Raw genomic sequence first — 12,851 nt, 5'->3', positions numbered from 1 at the left:
TATCTGAATGCAGCTGCCACTGTATTGAAGCTATTAGACACAGTTTATCATAGCAAACTACACTTTATTACAGGCGATAGGTTCAGTACACATCATCATATTCTGTATCAGAGAGTACAGTAGGTTGGTCCTCTTTGAAGTCAAGTAGATCGATGGATTTTACTCGTTTTGTTTGTAACGCCCTCCTGCATAAACTTCCACCATACCTTACTTCATTGTTAACTTAGACGTACAAGATATCAGATCAGAGCCGGTCTCAGGGACGGCTAAATCTGTCCCTTCCATCTCCACTGAGTTTGGCCAATCTGCTTGAACTTTTTTTGCACTTACTTGTGGAATGATCTCCAAGGCTCTCTAAAAATTGAATGAATTTGTGCCTCTTGGGCAATTCAAAAGGCTGATTGAGGACCGTTTTTTACTGACGAATGTGTTTTCAATGATTTATGTTTTGCTTTTTGTGTATATCGATGTGTATACAGGGCTTATCTGGGAAAGAGACCTTGATCTCAGCATGACTTCTTGTTTAAAAAGAAAGGTTAAATAAATAAGAGAGTGCGAGAGATGCCTTCTGTAATAGACTGGAATGATGGTCAAATTATGAGGAAGCTGCACTAACTGCATAACTGAACATAGCTTTGGGACACAACATCGGGAGTGTGTGTATTGGTTGGACTCCCTGAGTTGTGCAATGTTCTGGTGGGTGGCCATGAAAAATAACAATTTTATTTATTTTTTATTTCACCTTTATTTAACCAGGTAGGCCAGGTGAGAACAAGTTCTCATTTACAACTGTGACCTGGACAAGATAAAGCAAAGCAGTGCGACAACAACTGGGGTTACACATAAACAAACATACAGTCAATAGCACAATAGAAAAATCTATGTACAGTGTGTGCAAATGTAGAAGAGTAGGGAGGTAAGGCAATAAATAGGCCATAGAGGTGAAATAATTACAATTTAGTATTAACACTGGAGTGATAGATGTGCAGATGATGATGCACAGGTAGAGATATTGGGTGTAAGAGGGTAAGTAATAATATGGGGATGAGGTAGTTGTGTGTGCTATTTGCAGATTGGCTGTGTACAGGTACAGTGATCAGTAAGCTGCTCTGACAGCTGATGCTTAAAGTTAGAGAGGGATATATAAGACTCCAGCTTCAGTGATTTTTGCAATTTGTTCCAATCATTGGCAGCAGAGAACTGGAAGGAAAGGCGGCCAAAGGAAGTGTTGGTTTTGGGGATTAAAAGTGAAATATACCTGCTGGAGCGGTTGCTACGGGTGGGTGTTGCTATGGTGACCAGTGAGCTGAGATAAGGCTGGGCTTTACCAAGCAAGGACTTATAGATGACCTGGAGCCAGTGGGTTTGGCGACGAATATGTAGCGAGGGCCAGCCAACGAGAGCATACAGGTCGCAGTGGTGGCTAGTATATGGGGTTTTGGTGACAAAACAAATGGCACTGTGATAGACTACATCCAATTTGTTGAGTAGAGTGTTGGAGGCTATTTTGTAAATGACATCGCCGAAGTCAAGGATCGGTAGGATGGTCAGGCTTTGTTCAGAAATAGGAAGCCGATTCCAGATTCAATTTTGGATTGGAGATGCTTAATGTGAGTCTGGAAGGAGAGTATACAGTCTAGCCAGACACCTAGGTATTTGTAGTTGTCCACATATTCTACGTCAGAACCGTCCAGAGTAGTGATGCTAGTCGGACGGGAATGTGCGGGCAGCGATCTGTTGAAAAGCATGCACTTAGTTTTACTAGCGTTTAAAAGCAGTTGGAGGCCATGGAAGGAGTGTTGTATGGCATTGAAGCTCGTTTGGAGGTTTGTTAGCACAGTGTCCAAAGAAGGGCCAGATGTGTACAGAATGGTGTCATCTGCATAGAGGTGGATTAGAGAATCACCAGCAGCAAGAGCGACATCATTGATGTATACAGAGAAAAGAGTCGGCCCGAGAAGTGAACCCTGTGGCACCCCCATAGAGACTACCAGAGGTCCGGACAACAGGCCATCCGATTTGACACACTGAGAAGTAGTAGTCGAGGACCATAACCCAGTATAGCTGGCTTCAGCCCAAAAAAACATCCCTGTCAACAAAAGCATATTTATAATCTCTAGGAACTCTTACTTACCAGACATAATCGTGCAGTTCAGATATGTATTTGATAGCGAGGGACACATTTCACTTTGTGTATGGTAAGTAGAGTTCCTCGAGATTATAAAAGCATTACATCACATCATGTGGTTACTTGGCAATGGTGATATAGTATCTGTAAGGTCACTATAATTACAACATGCGTGCATTTCTTACATCTGCCATCAGCTCACATCAGTGTTGTGGGATTTGTGCATGTGGACTGTGATGTGATACTGTGTAATATCACTAAGGCCACGAGCGAGCACACAGCTGCATAGAAATATGGATTAGTCTCCCGTCTGTCAGTCTGACTCTAAGCAAATGAAAATCTCTGTGGATTTGTACACCACATATCAGAAAATGATGGGAAAGTAATTTTAGTGCATTGTCTCCAATATAATGTATTTTCTTTGGAAGTGTTGCTTTCATCCGAGTCTTTTTAATATCATTTTTTACCCCGCCTAGTTTCAAAATACTGTACAGTATGTTTAAAACTCTCATGTTGATTTTTATGGAGCTCCCATCTATGGATTTTGAGCGGTTACATTTCCCAAGCCCCATCTCTGTTCACCAAGCAAAGTGACAGGGTCAGGCTGTTGAAATTGACAGATTGTGTCTTTAAATAAAAAATAAATAAAAAAAATTCAGTTGTTGTTGACCTACTTTGTTAACTGAACCAAGTTTATTAAACATCTGGGCCGGTTCCCCATTTTACAACCATGCAAATTAGTCTGAATTTGAATTGTATTTATTAACCTATAATGGTTCTCTTAGTTTGCTTGGTCTGCTGTCTGTTCTGTGTTTAGGCTGCAATCATTCAAATGGGGAACTCGTTTTGTAGGTCGGTCTCTTGAAAGACGAAGCTTGGCTGACAATGAGTTGTCACTGAAATAATGAGCACACAGGTTGGCACCTCATTCCCTTTTACGGTGCACTTCATGTGACCAGAATCCTATCGGCCCTGGTCAAAAGTAGTGCCCTGTATAGGGAATAGGGGGCCATTTTAGGACACAGTCACAGTTTAACTCCATGCTCATCATGTCCCACGCATCGGCTCATCGTAGACATTTGCTGCGGACATGAGCGAGGAACATGACTCGGCTAACACAGTTGACATCTGTAAAGCGCCGTGACTGCAATCTACGCTTTGCTCGCTCCCTATGGGTGCCTCCTGTGGAGAACGGACGTGTCAGGCTTTCGCGTGCATATTTCAACTCTCATGTTTCATTTTGAAACGTTTTTGCTTACGGAACGAAGACCGAGTTAAGTTCAAATTTTTTTAGCAGACAGGTGGTAACGATGAATGGGGAGTTGGGGACTATAAAACAGTAGATTCACACCCTTACGTTTATCCACTTCTGTAACAGTAGCTTTTAATAAAGGTGGGTGTCTAGAAAAGGATCTGAACCAAAGAACTTGAATAATTAACTAAGGTATCACCCATACTACCACCACTGTCTTTTAGTCAATGTATATATGTAATGGTAGTATTATTTATTTTTTACCACAGTTTGGCCCAAAACCCAATTCTGATTGTTCTGATGCTGTGAATTGTACTTTGCTTTTCGGACAGTAAGTTTATCTATCGCATGGATTTAGACCACCTATGTTTTCACACCTATTACACCACTTTGCCACTTGAATGCAGGCTGTCCACACTCCGCCCTGAGGCATGCATTTCAATTTCCCCCTGTTTTAATCTGGCTTAATTCATTACAATGTTCCGTGCCTGTTGGAAAGACACAATATTTCATTTGTTAACACAAACCTCGTTGTGCTTTGGGCACTCATTGCAAACATGCAGAGGAATGTTTATTGGCTGCCACCTGTAAAACATTAATTAGCTACACACACATACAGATCAGCCATGTGGGGAGATGGCCTACTCTACCGTGAGAGATGGATGGAGTGTGTTTGGTGCTTGGACCTGGGGCAGTGTGTTTGGACCTGGGGCAGTGTGTTTGGACCTGGGGCAGTGTGTTTGGACCTGGGGCAGTGTGTTTGGACCTGGAGCAGTGTGTTTGGACCTGGAGCAGTGTGTTTGGACTTGGGGCAGTGTGTTTGGACCTGGAGCAGAGTGTTTGGACCTGGGGCAGTGTGTTTGGACCTGGGGCAGTGTGTTTGGACCTGGGGCAGTGTGTTTCTTTCTCTCTGTCTGTGTGGATGGAGGCTAGGCCGGGCGGTTTCTGCTCAGCGCATTGTGTTTTCTGAGGACACAATCTATTGTGTGCAATTATGTTCAGCCTGATGCAGTGGCAGCTCCACTCCAGGGCTCTGTCCCAAATGGTACTCAATTCCCAACATAGTGCACTGCTTTGGACCAGAGTCGTATGGGCCCTTGTCAAAAGTACTACACTATATAGGGAATACGGTGTCATTTGGGACAAAGTCCAACTTTCCAGTTGATTTCTTCCTTGTCTTACGCAGCGGCGCTCCCTCCCGGCATCTGCTTATCTCCTCCCCACGTAGCCGTGCAGAGCAGACAAAACGCTGCAGCTTCCCTCTCTCCCTCGCGCCAACTCTCCTCCCCATCCCTTCCCTCGCTCCCTGACCACGGCGGCGCACACAGGCCTGTTTCCCTCCACGCTGTCTTTCTGGCGCGATAGGGAGTGACATATCAAATGCGACACGCAGCCAGAGAAATTGCACCGCAGTCGCCGCGCTGACGTGTGACAGACGGGTGTGATCCCTGTCTTCACGGCTCCACCACCTCATGGAATGTTAATGAGGTTGACAACATTCCGGAATATTCTTGGTTCGGCAGGAGGAAAGGAGAACATTTCAGGGGCAGAAGGGACATGTCACATTTCATTTTCTTAGTATCTACTAATGAGGTGACAAAAATGACGTATCTACTAATGACGTCTCGCAAGTCAAAATTGATCAACTGTTTTGTGACAAGATCTTTGGTCATACCAATAAACAATATGTTACGCATGTTGGATAAAAAAATAAAAAATCTTTCTATGCAAACTACTGAAATTGAAACCAATGCCAAAATGTGTGTTGCACTTGCAAGTCAACATCGGTCAACCGTGAGCTCTTACAACACCACCATGAACAATAATATGTCAATAATCCCAAAAATCTGACAGTTATAACAAATGGATTTGAAGCCACTCAAGTTTGTGTTGCGTGTTATACAGTAGTTTTTAGAATCGTTACACTTTATTCTGTTGCTTTGAGCTGTGTAGAGCCATAGAGCCATGGAGGCCCTGGTCAAAAGTAGTACTCCATAGGGAATAGGGTTCCATTAGGGATGCAGCCTTGATGTCCTCATGGCTGCCGGAGGGTAAATATCAGATTAACACCATTAGGACACTGAAATGCCAAGCCCTGTATACCAAGTCCTGAAATGCTACTGAAACAAACAGAGATGATGTCGTTGTGAATGTCAGCTCACTGTGTCCTTTCTATATCCCATCTCACCTCTTATTGGCCCGCTACTGGGCTATGTCCCAATTATCTCTCCTTCCCTCCCAAAATATGCGTTTGTTCACTTCCCTTCACTGATTTGAAAGGAGATGAGTGGAATAAGAACCATGGTGGAGACTCCCGCTAGCCCATGCCTCCAGTAATCAATCCAATGCTCTTAGATTTGTGGGGAGTAGTGAACGAGTGCACACTTCAGGAAGGAGACACTATTGGGGACACACCTATTGTGGATGCCAGCTTACTTTAGTGTGTTTTCAATCCCATCGTCCGTCCCACCTTCTTTTGGCTAGCTACCGGAGTCGGGAGATGTCGTTAGAAATGCACAGACCTAAATGACGCAGCAAGGTCCTTCTCAGACACCCGCCAGCTCAGTTATACATCTAAATGAGTCCTTTAACGGACAGCATGAAATCCAATGACTTAATGGGGTCGCTGAAATAAGCTGATCCTCTCCCCTTGTTTTTCCTTTTTTTCAGAGGAAAGCCAATAAGAACGGTCCGTCTCGGTATACAAGGCATACTCCGATTACTCACACCATAACGATATATTGATTAGCCTAGTTATGAAGACAAGAATAGAAAAGCATTTTCTCTGACCGGGACTGTGGAGAACGACTCACTGGTATTATATCACTATGCGGTAGTGTCCTCCTTGTCCTTCAAAAAGTCAATCTGAGATTTGAAAATGACTATTCATGAGATCAATTAAAATGATAGGAAAATGAAAGGGACATATACAAAACACTGTACTGTATATTTTAGCCTGAAGTTAAGTTAGCTGGTTAGCAGTAAGACTGAATGAGGTATCTATGCTTCATGCTATACTGTGTTTCCCTATTCCAGATCTGAAGAAGACCCTGGCGGTGCTCCTGGACAACATCATGGTACGGCTGGGCAAGCTGGAGTCCAAGGTGGAGAACATCTACAATAGCACGGGGGCTAACCTGACCAACGGCACCAGCACGGCCACCCCCAGCGCCTCCAATGCGGAGAAGGTCAACGTGGCAGGTGAGGCTCTCTCACTCCCTCACTAGCTTATTCTTTTTCTCCCGAGGATTGGCCAAATCTTCTTTTATTTAAGACATTCAAAAACAAGACATTGCACCTTGAGAATCCCCAGTCCTAGTTCTGGAACATGTCAAAGTAATAAGACATAGGCCTATAGCAGGGGTGTCAAGCTCAATTCCTGGAGTTGCTGAGTGTCTGTGGGTTTTCGCTCCTCCCTTGCACTTGACTGACCGATTTAAGGTAGTTTATTAGTTAGGAGCTCACCTGGGTTTTCTAGGGCTGGACACACATTGAAAGAAAATAACAAAAACAAACTAGCAGACACTCAGTTCTCCAGTGAATCTGATGTGAGCTTAGGTGAATAGTGCTATTTATGCTGGTAAGAATAAAGTTGTGCTCTGAGCATTGAAATGTCTCTATTCACTCTAGTTACCCCTCTGTCCTTGTGTGGCGTCAGAATATGGTCGGAATTAGATTCTGACGATTGTGTTACAAAGTGATCGTTCTACTCTTGAGAGGGGTAGGCCCATTCCGCTCAGGCTTCAGAACGTTTCTTTAACAAAATGAAGAATGTTTATCTCGGCCTCCTTGCTGTGTTAGGATAATTTCATTAAAAAAAAAATGTAAATAAGTATACTGCTGCCATCTTGGGCTGTATCAGTGACAGTTCCCTGCTAGCTGTGTCGGGCAGGACACGGTGGTCCTCCTGTACTGCAGCATCCACCACTTCCTGTGCAACGGCGATAATGTCATACCGCATTAATGGCGCACTGATCTCTCAAACACACCCTTTGTTAACCAATGGAATGCTCTGGCTTCGGACGAGTCAAAGGAAAGAGACCATACTGGTTGTCTTGACTTCTAACCTGTTATTTGACTTCTTGACTTCTAACCTGTTAACCGTATCATTTGGCCGTGTGGTTTGCCCTAACAGTCTTGAGTTGTCCCTGAGACACCACTCCTCCTCTCTACGTCTGTCCTGTGTGGCAGGCTGCCCTGCCAACCCATTTGCTGTTTTCCCCTGGACCATGTGGTGCTGGGAAGGCAATTACCCAGATAGGATCTGGACAGTGAGGGGATCACATATGTCTTTCGAGAGGCTGCTAGCTTTCAAGGTGGAGAACCCAGGGCCCCAGGAAGAGATGTGGTGCTCCCCCCTTACCCTGCTGCCACATTGTCTCTGTCAGACAGTTTGTGCCCTGCTCAGCCATGGAGAGATGCCTATGTCCTGACTATCAGACCTAACTACCGCTAATGCACTGCCTAGACAAAATATGCTGCTTTAGTCACTGTAAATATGCACATTTTGGTATAATCATGAAGTAAACATCTTTATCTCCCAAATTCAATTGTCGCAACTAGGTAGCTTTACAAAGTGTTCATTTTAAAGCTACCCCTCTGTTTTTGATTTAAGAGCAAACACGTTTCCATCTGACAAAATGCTCTACCATGACAATCTCCATTGGGGGTAGCACATCATTAGTGGGTAGGTCAGTTTCTCAGAATACCTCTCTTCGCTACAGCCCAGATGAGCAGGGAGCAAAGGAACGTGTCACGTCTGGCCAGTGCCCGACCCACCTCACAGACGTGTATGGATGTGGCTGAGTCACCGCAACCAGTCACAGTCGGAACTCAGAGGGCAACGCCTAGTCCCTTCCTAACTGCTCTCGACTCACCCATTAGCAGCTGTTTGGGAACAAGGTCTTTGACAATGCGTCCTCCATGTAGACTAAATAAAAACTAAATAAGCACTTGTTAGGCTTATCCAATTCTGCAATTGACTGACCTAACCCATGGAGCCATAGGCTTGTCAGACTGTTGGTGGAGGAGGACCCTTAAACGCATTGGAAAGATGTTCCATCGGAGAAACACAAAATGATGTCAGGTCATGTGACCAGGGAGAGTCTGTGGTGGCCACTCTGCTTCCTTGCAGTGATGAGCAAATGTGAGGTCAGATAAGGAAGTTCATGCGAGTATGCTGTAGTTTCACTCTTTGTTTGCAGGCTAAGTTACACAATTGTATTGTGTAGGCCAAAGTCTGTTTTTAGTTTTGTATTCCAAGTCAGTTTTTATTTTTGTCTATTTTATGTGGCTGTGGGTGTCAATGAGAACATGGCTTCACTGTCCTTTTGCAGACCTATTTACACACGGTCTGATCTTTGTAGGTTTTATAGTGTAGTGGCGATGTTGCATCCCTCATTTGATGACAACTTTTAACCAACGGTGGTCTCCGTAAGCCTACTTCTGCATGTCAGACCTCTTAACATCTATCTAGAGTCTTCCCTTGGCTACTTTTTGTTTTCACGTACTATAGCTGACTGTCCTGTAGCCCATAGTGCACAAATGTGGTAGGAAGTGACTTACAAAGAAAAGTAAGACCTTTAAATGAAATATTTCCTAGTGTTTCCTTGTTTTGGGGGGCACAGTACTGCTCAGGGCCATTGGTGGTTTGCAGACAGCTGCAGTTTTAGTTTTGCACATCGAGAGACTGAAAATCTTCCCCATTCCTCCTTGCAAAACAGCTCGAGCTCAGTGAGGTTGGATGGAGAGCATTTGTGAACAGCAGTTTTCAGTTATTTCCACAGATTCTCAATTGGATTCAGGTCTGGACTTGACTTGGCCATTCTAACACCTGGATATGTTTATTTTTGAACCATTCCATTGTAGATTTTGCTTTATGTTTTGGATCATTGTCTTGTTGGAAGACAAATCTCCATCCCAGTCTCAGGTCTTTTGCAGACTCCATCAGGTTTTCTTCCAGAAAGGTCCTGTATTTGGCTCCATCCATCTTCCCATCAATTTTAACCATCTTCCCTGTCCCTGCTGAAGAAAAGCAGGCCCAAACCATGATGCTGCCACCACCATGTTTGACAGTGGGTATAGGGTGTTCAGGGTGATGAGCTGTGTTGCTTTTACGCCAAACATAACGTTTTGCATTGTTGCCAAAAAGTTCAATTTTGGTTTCATCTGACCAGAGCACCTTCTTCCACATGTTTGGTGTGTCTCCCAGGTGGCTTGTGGCAAACTTTAAACAACACTTTTTTATGGATATCTTTAAGAAATGGCTTTCTTCTTGCCACTCTTCCATAAAGGCCAGATTTGTGCAATATACGACTGATTGTTGTCCTATGGACAGAGTCTCCCACCTCGGCTGTAGATCTCTGCAGTTCATCCAGAGTGATCATGGGCCTCTTGGCTGCATCTCTGATCAGTCTTCTCCTTGTATGAGCTGAAGGTTTAGAGGGACGGCCAGGTCTTGGTAGATTTGCAGTGGTCTGATACTCCCTCCATTTCAATATCATCTCTTGCACAGTGCTCCTTGGGATGTTTAAAGCTTGGGAAATCTTTTTGTATCCAAATCCGGCTTTAAACTTCTTCACAACAGTATCTCGGACCTGCCTGGTGTGTTCCTTGTTCTTCATGATGCTCTCTGCGCTTTTAACGGACCTCTGAGACTATCACAGTGCAGGTGCATTTATACGGAGACTTGATTACACACAGGTGGATTGTTTTTATCATCATTAGTCATTTAGGTCAACATTGGATCATTCAGAGATCCTCACTGAACTTCTGGAGAGAGTTTGCTGCACTGAAAGTAAAGGGGCTGAATAATTTTGCACGCCCAATTTTTCAGTTTTTGATTTGTTAAAAAAGTTTGAAATATCCAATAAATGTCGTTCCACTTCATGATTAAATGTAAATGTAAATGTATGATTGTGTCCAACTTGTTGTTGATTCTTCACCAAAAAATACAGTTTTATATCTTTGTTTGAAGCCTGAAATGTGGCAAAAGGTCGCAAAGTTCAAGGGGGCCGAATACTTTCGCAAGGCACTGTAACTACTTCTGTTGTCCTATATTATTGCTATGTCTTCCAATCTATACTGAACTGAAATATAAACGCGACATGCAACAATTTCGAAGATTGTTAAATAAATTCATGAGGCCCACTCCCCCTCAGACGATCCCGCAGGTGAAGAAGCTCGTTGTGGAGGTCCTGGGATGGCGTGGTGACACGTGGTCTGCGGTTATGAGGCCGGTCGGACGTACTGACAAGTTCTCTAAAATGACATTGGAGGCGGCTTATGGTAGAGAAATTCACATTCAGTTCTCTGACAATGGGGCGGCAGGGTAGCCTAGTGGTTAGAGCGTTGGACTAGTAACCGGAAGGTTGCGAGTTCAAACCCCCGAGCTGACAAGGTACAAATCTGTCGTTCTGCCCCTGAACAGGTAGTTAACCCACTGTTCCCAGGCCGTCATTGAAAATAAAACTGACTTACCTGGTTAAATAAAGGTAAAATAAAAAAAATAAGAAAACACTAGTGGACATTCCTGCAGTCATCATACCAATTACACTCTCCCTCCAAACTTGAGACATCTGTGGCATTGTTTTTTTCAGCTCATGAAACAGGACCAACACTTTACATGTTGCGTTTATATCTGTGTTCAGTGTATTTGATTCTATACGCTCTGAACGTCTTCTTACTCCACGTTACATTAGTGGGCTTGCCGGGCTCAAACGTGAGAGCATTTGACAGGGACAAATCACATTCCCCAACATTTTCAGTAAATATGACAGATTTAGCTAGCAGGCTAGTTTCCATCTGAAGTCACTTGAAGGTCATCTTTAAGAAGTGAATCTGAGCTGTCCTTATCGGGTTGGCCTAAATAGCTGCCTGGGTCTCCTCTCCGTCCAGAGCCACTTGATGTGAGTTCTGAGGGAAAGGCCATCACTCGCCTGGTCTGAGCTTCTGATACCTGGCACATCCACTACACTGTCTGGCTGCCACCATTCAGCTCAGCTGGGCCAGAGACACGGAGGATCACAGAGGCTCTTAACAGCACAAGGATGGCTCAATCTTGATTTTCGATCAGCGGGAGAGGATTGATTCAGCCATACTCAGAACGGCCTTGGTGTGGACATTTTGTCTGTCTGCTTCATGTTGATGTAGCCATTCACCAAGCAGTGTGTGTTAGCTATCGCTCTGCTGAAATGCAATCATGCTGGTAGAGGGAGGAGGGGAAGGGGGGATGTAAGAGGATGAAAAGCCAGGTGCTCGGCTCCTGGGATCTGGCTGGCTCTCTTCTCGTCTCCCCCTAGCTGGCTGCCGTTGAAAGGTGTGGGTGTAGCTTTTGCCTCGGCCACAAGTTGGGCCTTCTGTGTAATTTGTAACGAGTAGGCTGTTGTTTTTGAGACGGTGCTGGCCGTGAATGCGGACAGAACAGCCCTTTTCCGCCTCAGAATGGCCCATCTCTTTGTCTTCTTAATCTGTCATCGATTGCTTCAACCCTGTCCTAGGACAGATGCCTGCCAACAATGGACGGAGTGCTAAGGTTTCAGTGATGCCACACGGGACAATGACACCGCTGCCTCGCTGCGCACTGTAACCCTAATGCATCACGGCGCAGCTCAGGCAGGATTATAATACCGCTTACAATTTCATCTTGCAGACTGTTGCTGACGTAGAGAATGCTTCTTTCTCTGAGGAAGGAATAAGGCACTAAAGTCATACATCATCAGAGTGCGCAGCTGAATACTCTATGCTGGAAAACACTCGGTTTGTTAGTTTTGATTCAAACGAAACCGCTATAAATTAAATACGAATACCAAAAGTGTTTTTGCATGGATTCCGCGAGGTGGCTGTACTACAGACACCTGTCGTCGACGTGGGAAAGACTCATTGTTATCTCTTCGTAAAAACAACTGGTTTCAGTAATGAGCCGGGCTGGATACTAAGGAGATCCTGAGGGGATTCGATGAGTTCCCACAGCTTTACGCTATGGAGGAACAACATACTCCATCATGGAAATATCCGACTACCTCACAAAATAACTAGTGCTCTGGTTGGAAACCATGCAACACTGGAGAAGTTGTGTGAGGAGGTAGCAGGGCTGAGGAGTTTGGAGTTTAGGCAGAGTGAAATTCTCACGTTCCAAGGAGAGAACAAGGCACTCACAGCTGAGGTAAAAATCCACAATTCCAACATGGATTGTTTACTCAGGGAAAACAGGGTGATGAAGGAGTCACTACTAGGCTTACAAAGTCGTAGCATGCGTGAAATTTTTTTTTTTTTCTGGGATTCCTGTGGACGCATCCAATAATCCAGAAGGCGCAATCTGCCTTGAAACCTCCTTTAGAGACTGTAAACAAGGTGGTTTTCCACCGAGTACACAGACTTGGAGCTCGGAGCGACAAGACCAATGGTCCCCGACCGATCATCGCCAAATTTGAACATTACCAAAAAAAGGAGCTGATCAAAAGCAGGGGAAGG

At 44.5% G+C, this 12,851-nt stretch overlaps 1 protein-coding gene across 1 annotated transcript in view; it reads left to right on the top strand.

Moving 5' to 3' along the window:
• LOC135542474 (alpha-1,6-mannosylglycoprotein 6-beta-N-acetylglucosaminyltransferase A-like) overlaps positions 1 to 12,851 on the top strand; it is a 115,505-nt gene that overhangs the window by 19,172 nt on the left and 83,482 nt on the right. The window contains exon 3 of the mRNA XM_064969432.1: positions 6,417 to 6,581. Coding sequence (XP_064825504.1) covers positions 6,417 to 6,581 — 165 coding nt within the window. The remainder of the gene's footprint in view (positions 1 to 6,416; positions 6,582 to 12,851) is intronic.

Source organism: Oncorhynchus masou, chromosome 6 (genome assembly GCF_036934945.1).
Source record: "Oncorhynchus masou masou isolate Uvic2021 chromosome 6, UVic_Omas_1.1, whole genome shotgun sequence".
NCBI classification, from domain to species: Eukaryota; Metazoa; Chordata; class Actinopteri; order Salmoniformes; family Salmonidae; genus Oncorhynchus; species Oncorhynchus masou.
This window is presented reverse-complemented; position numbering and strand designations above follow the sequence as displayed.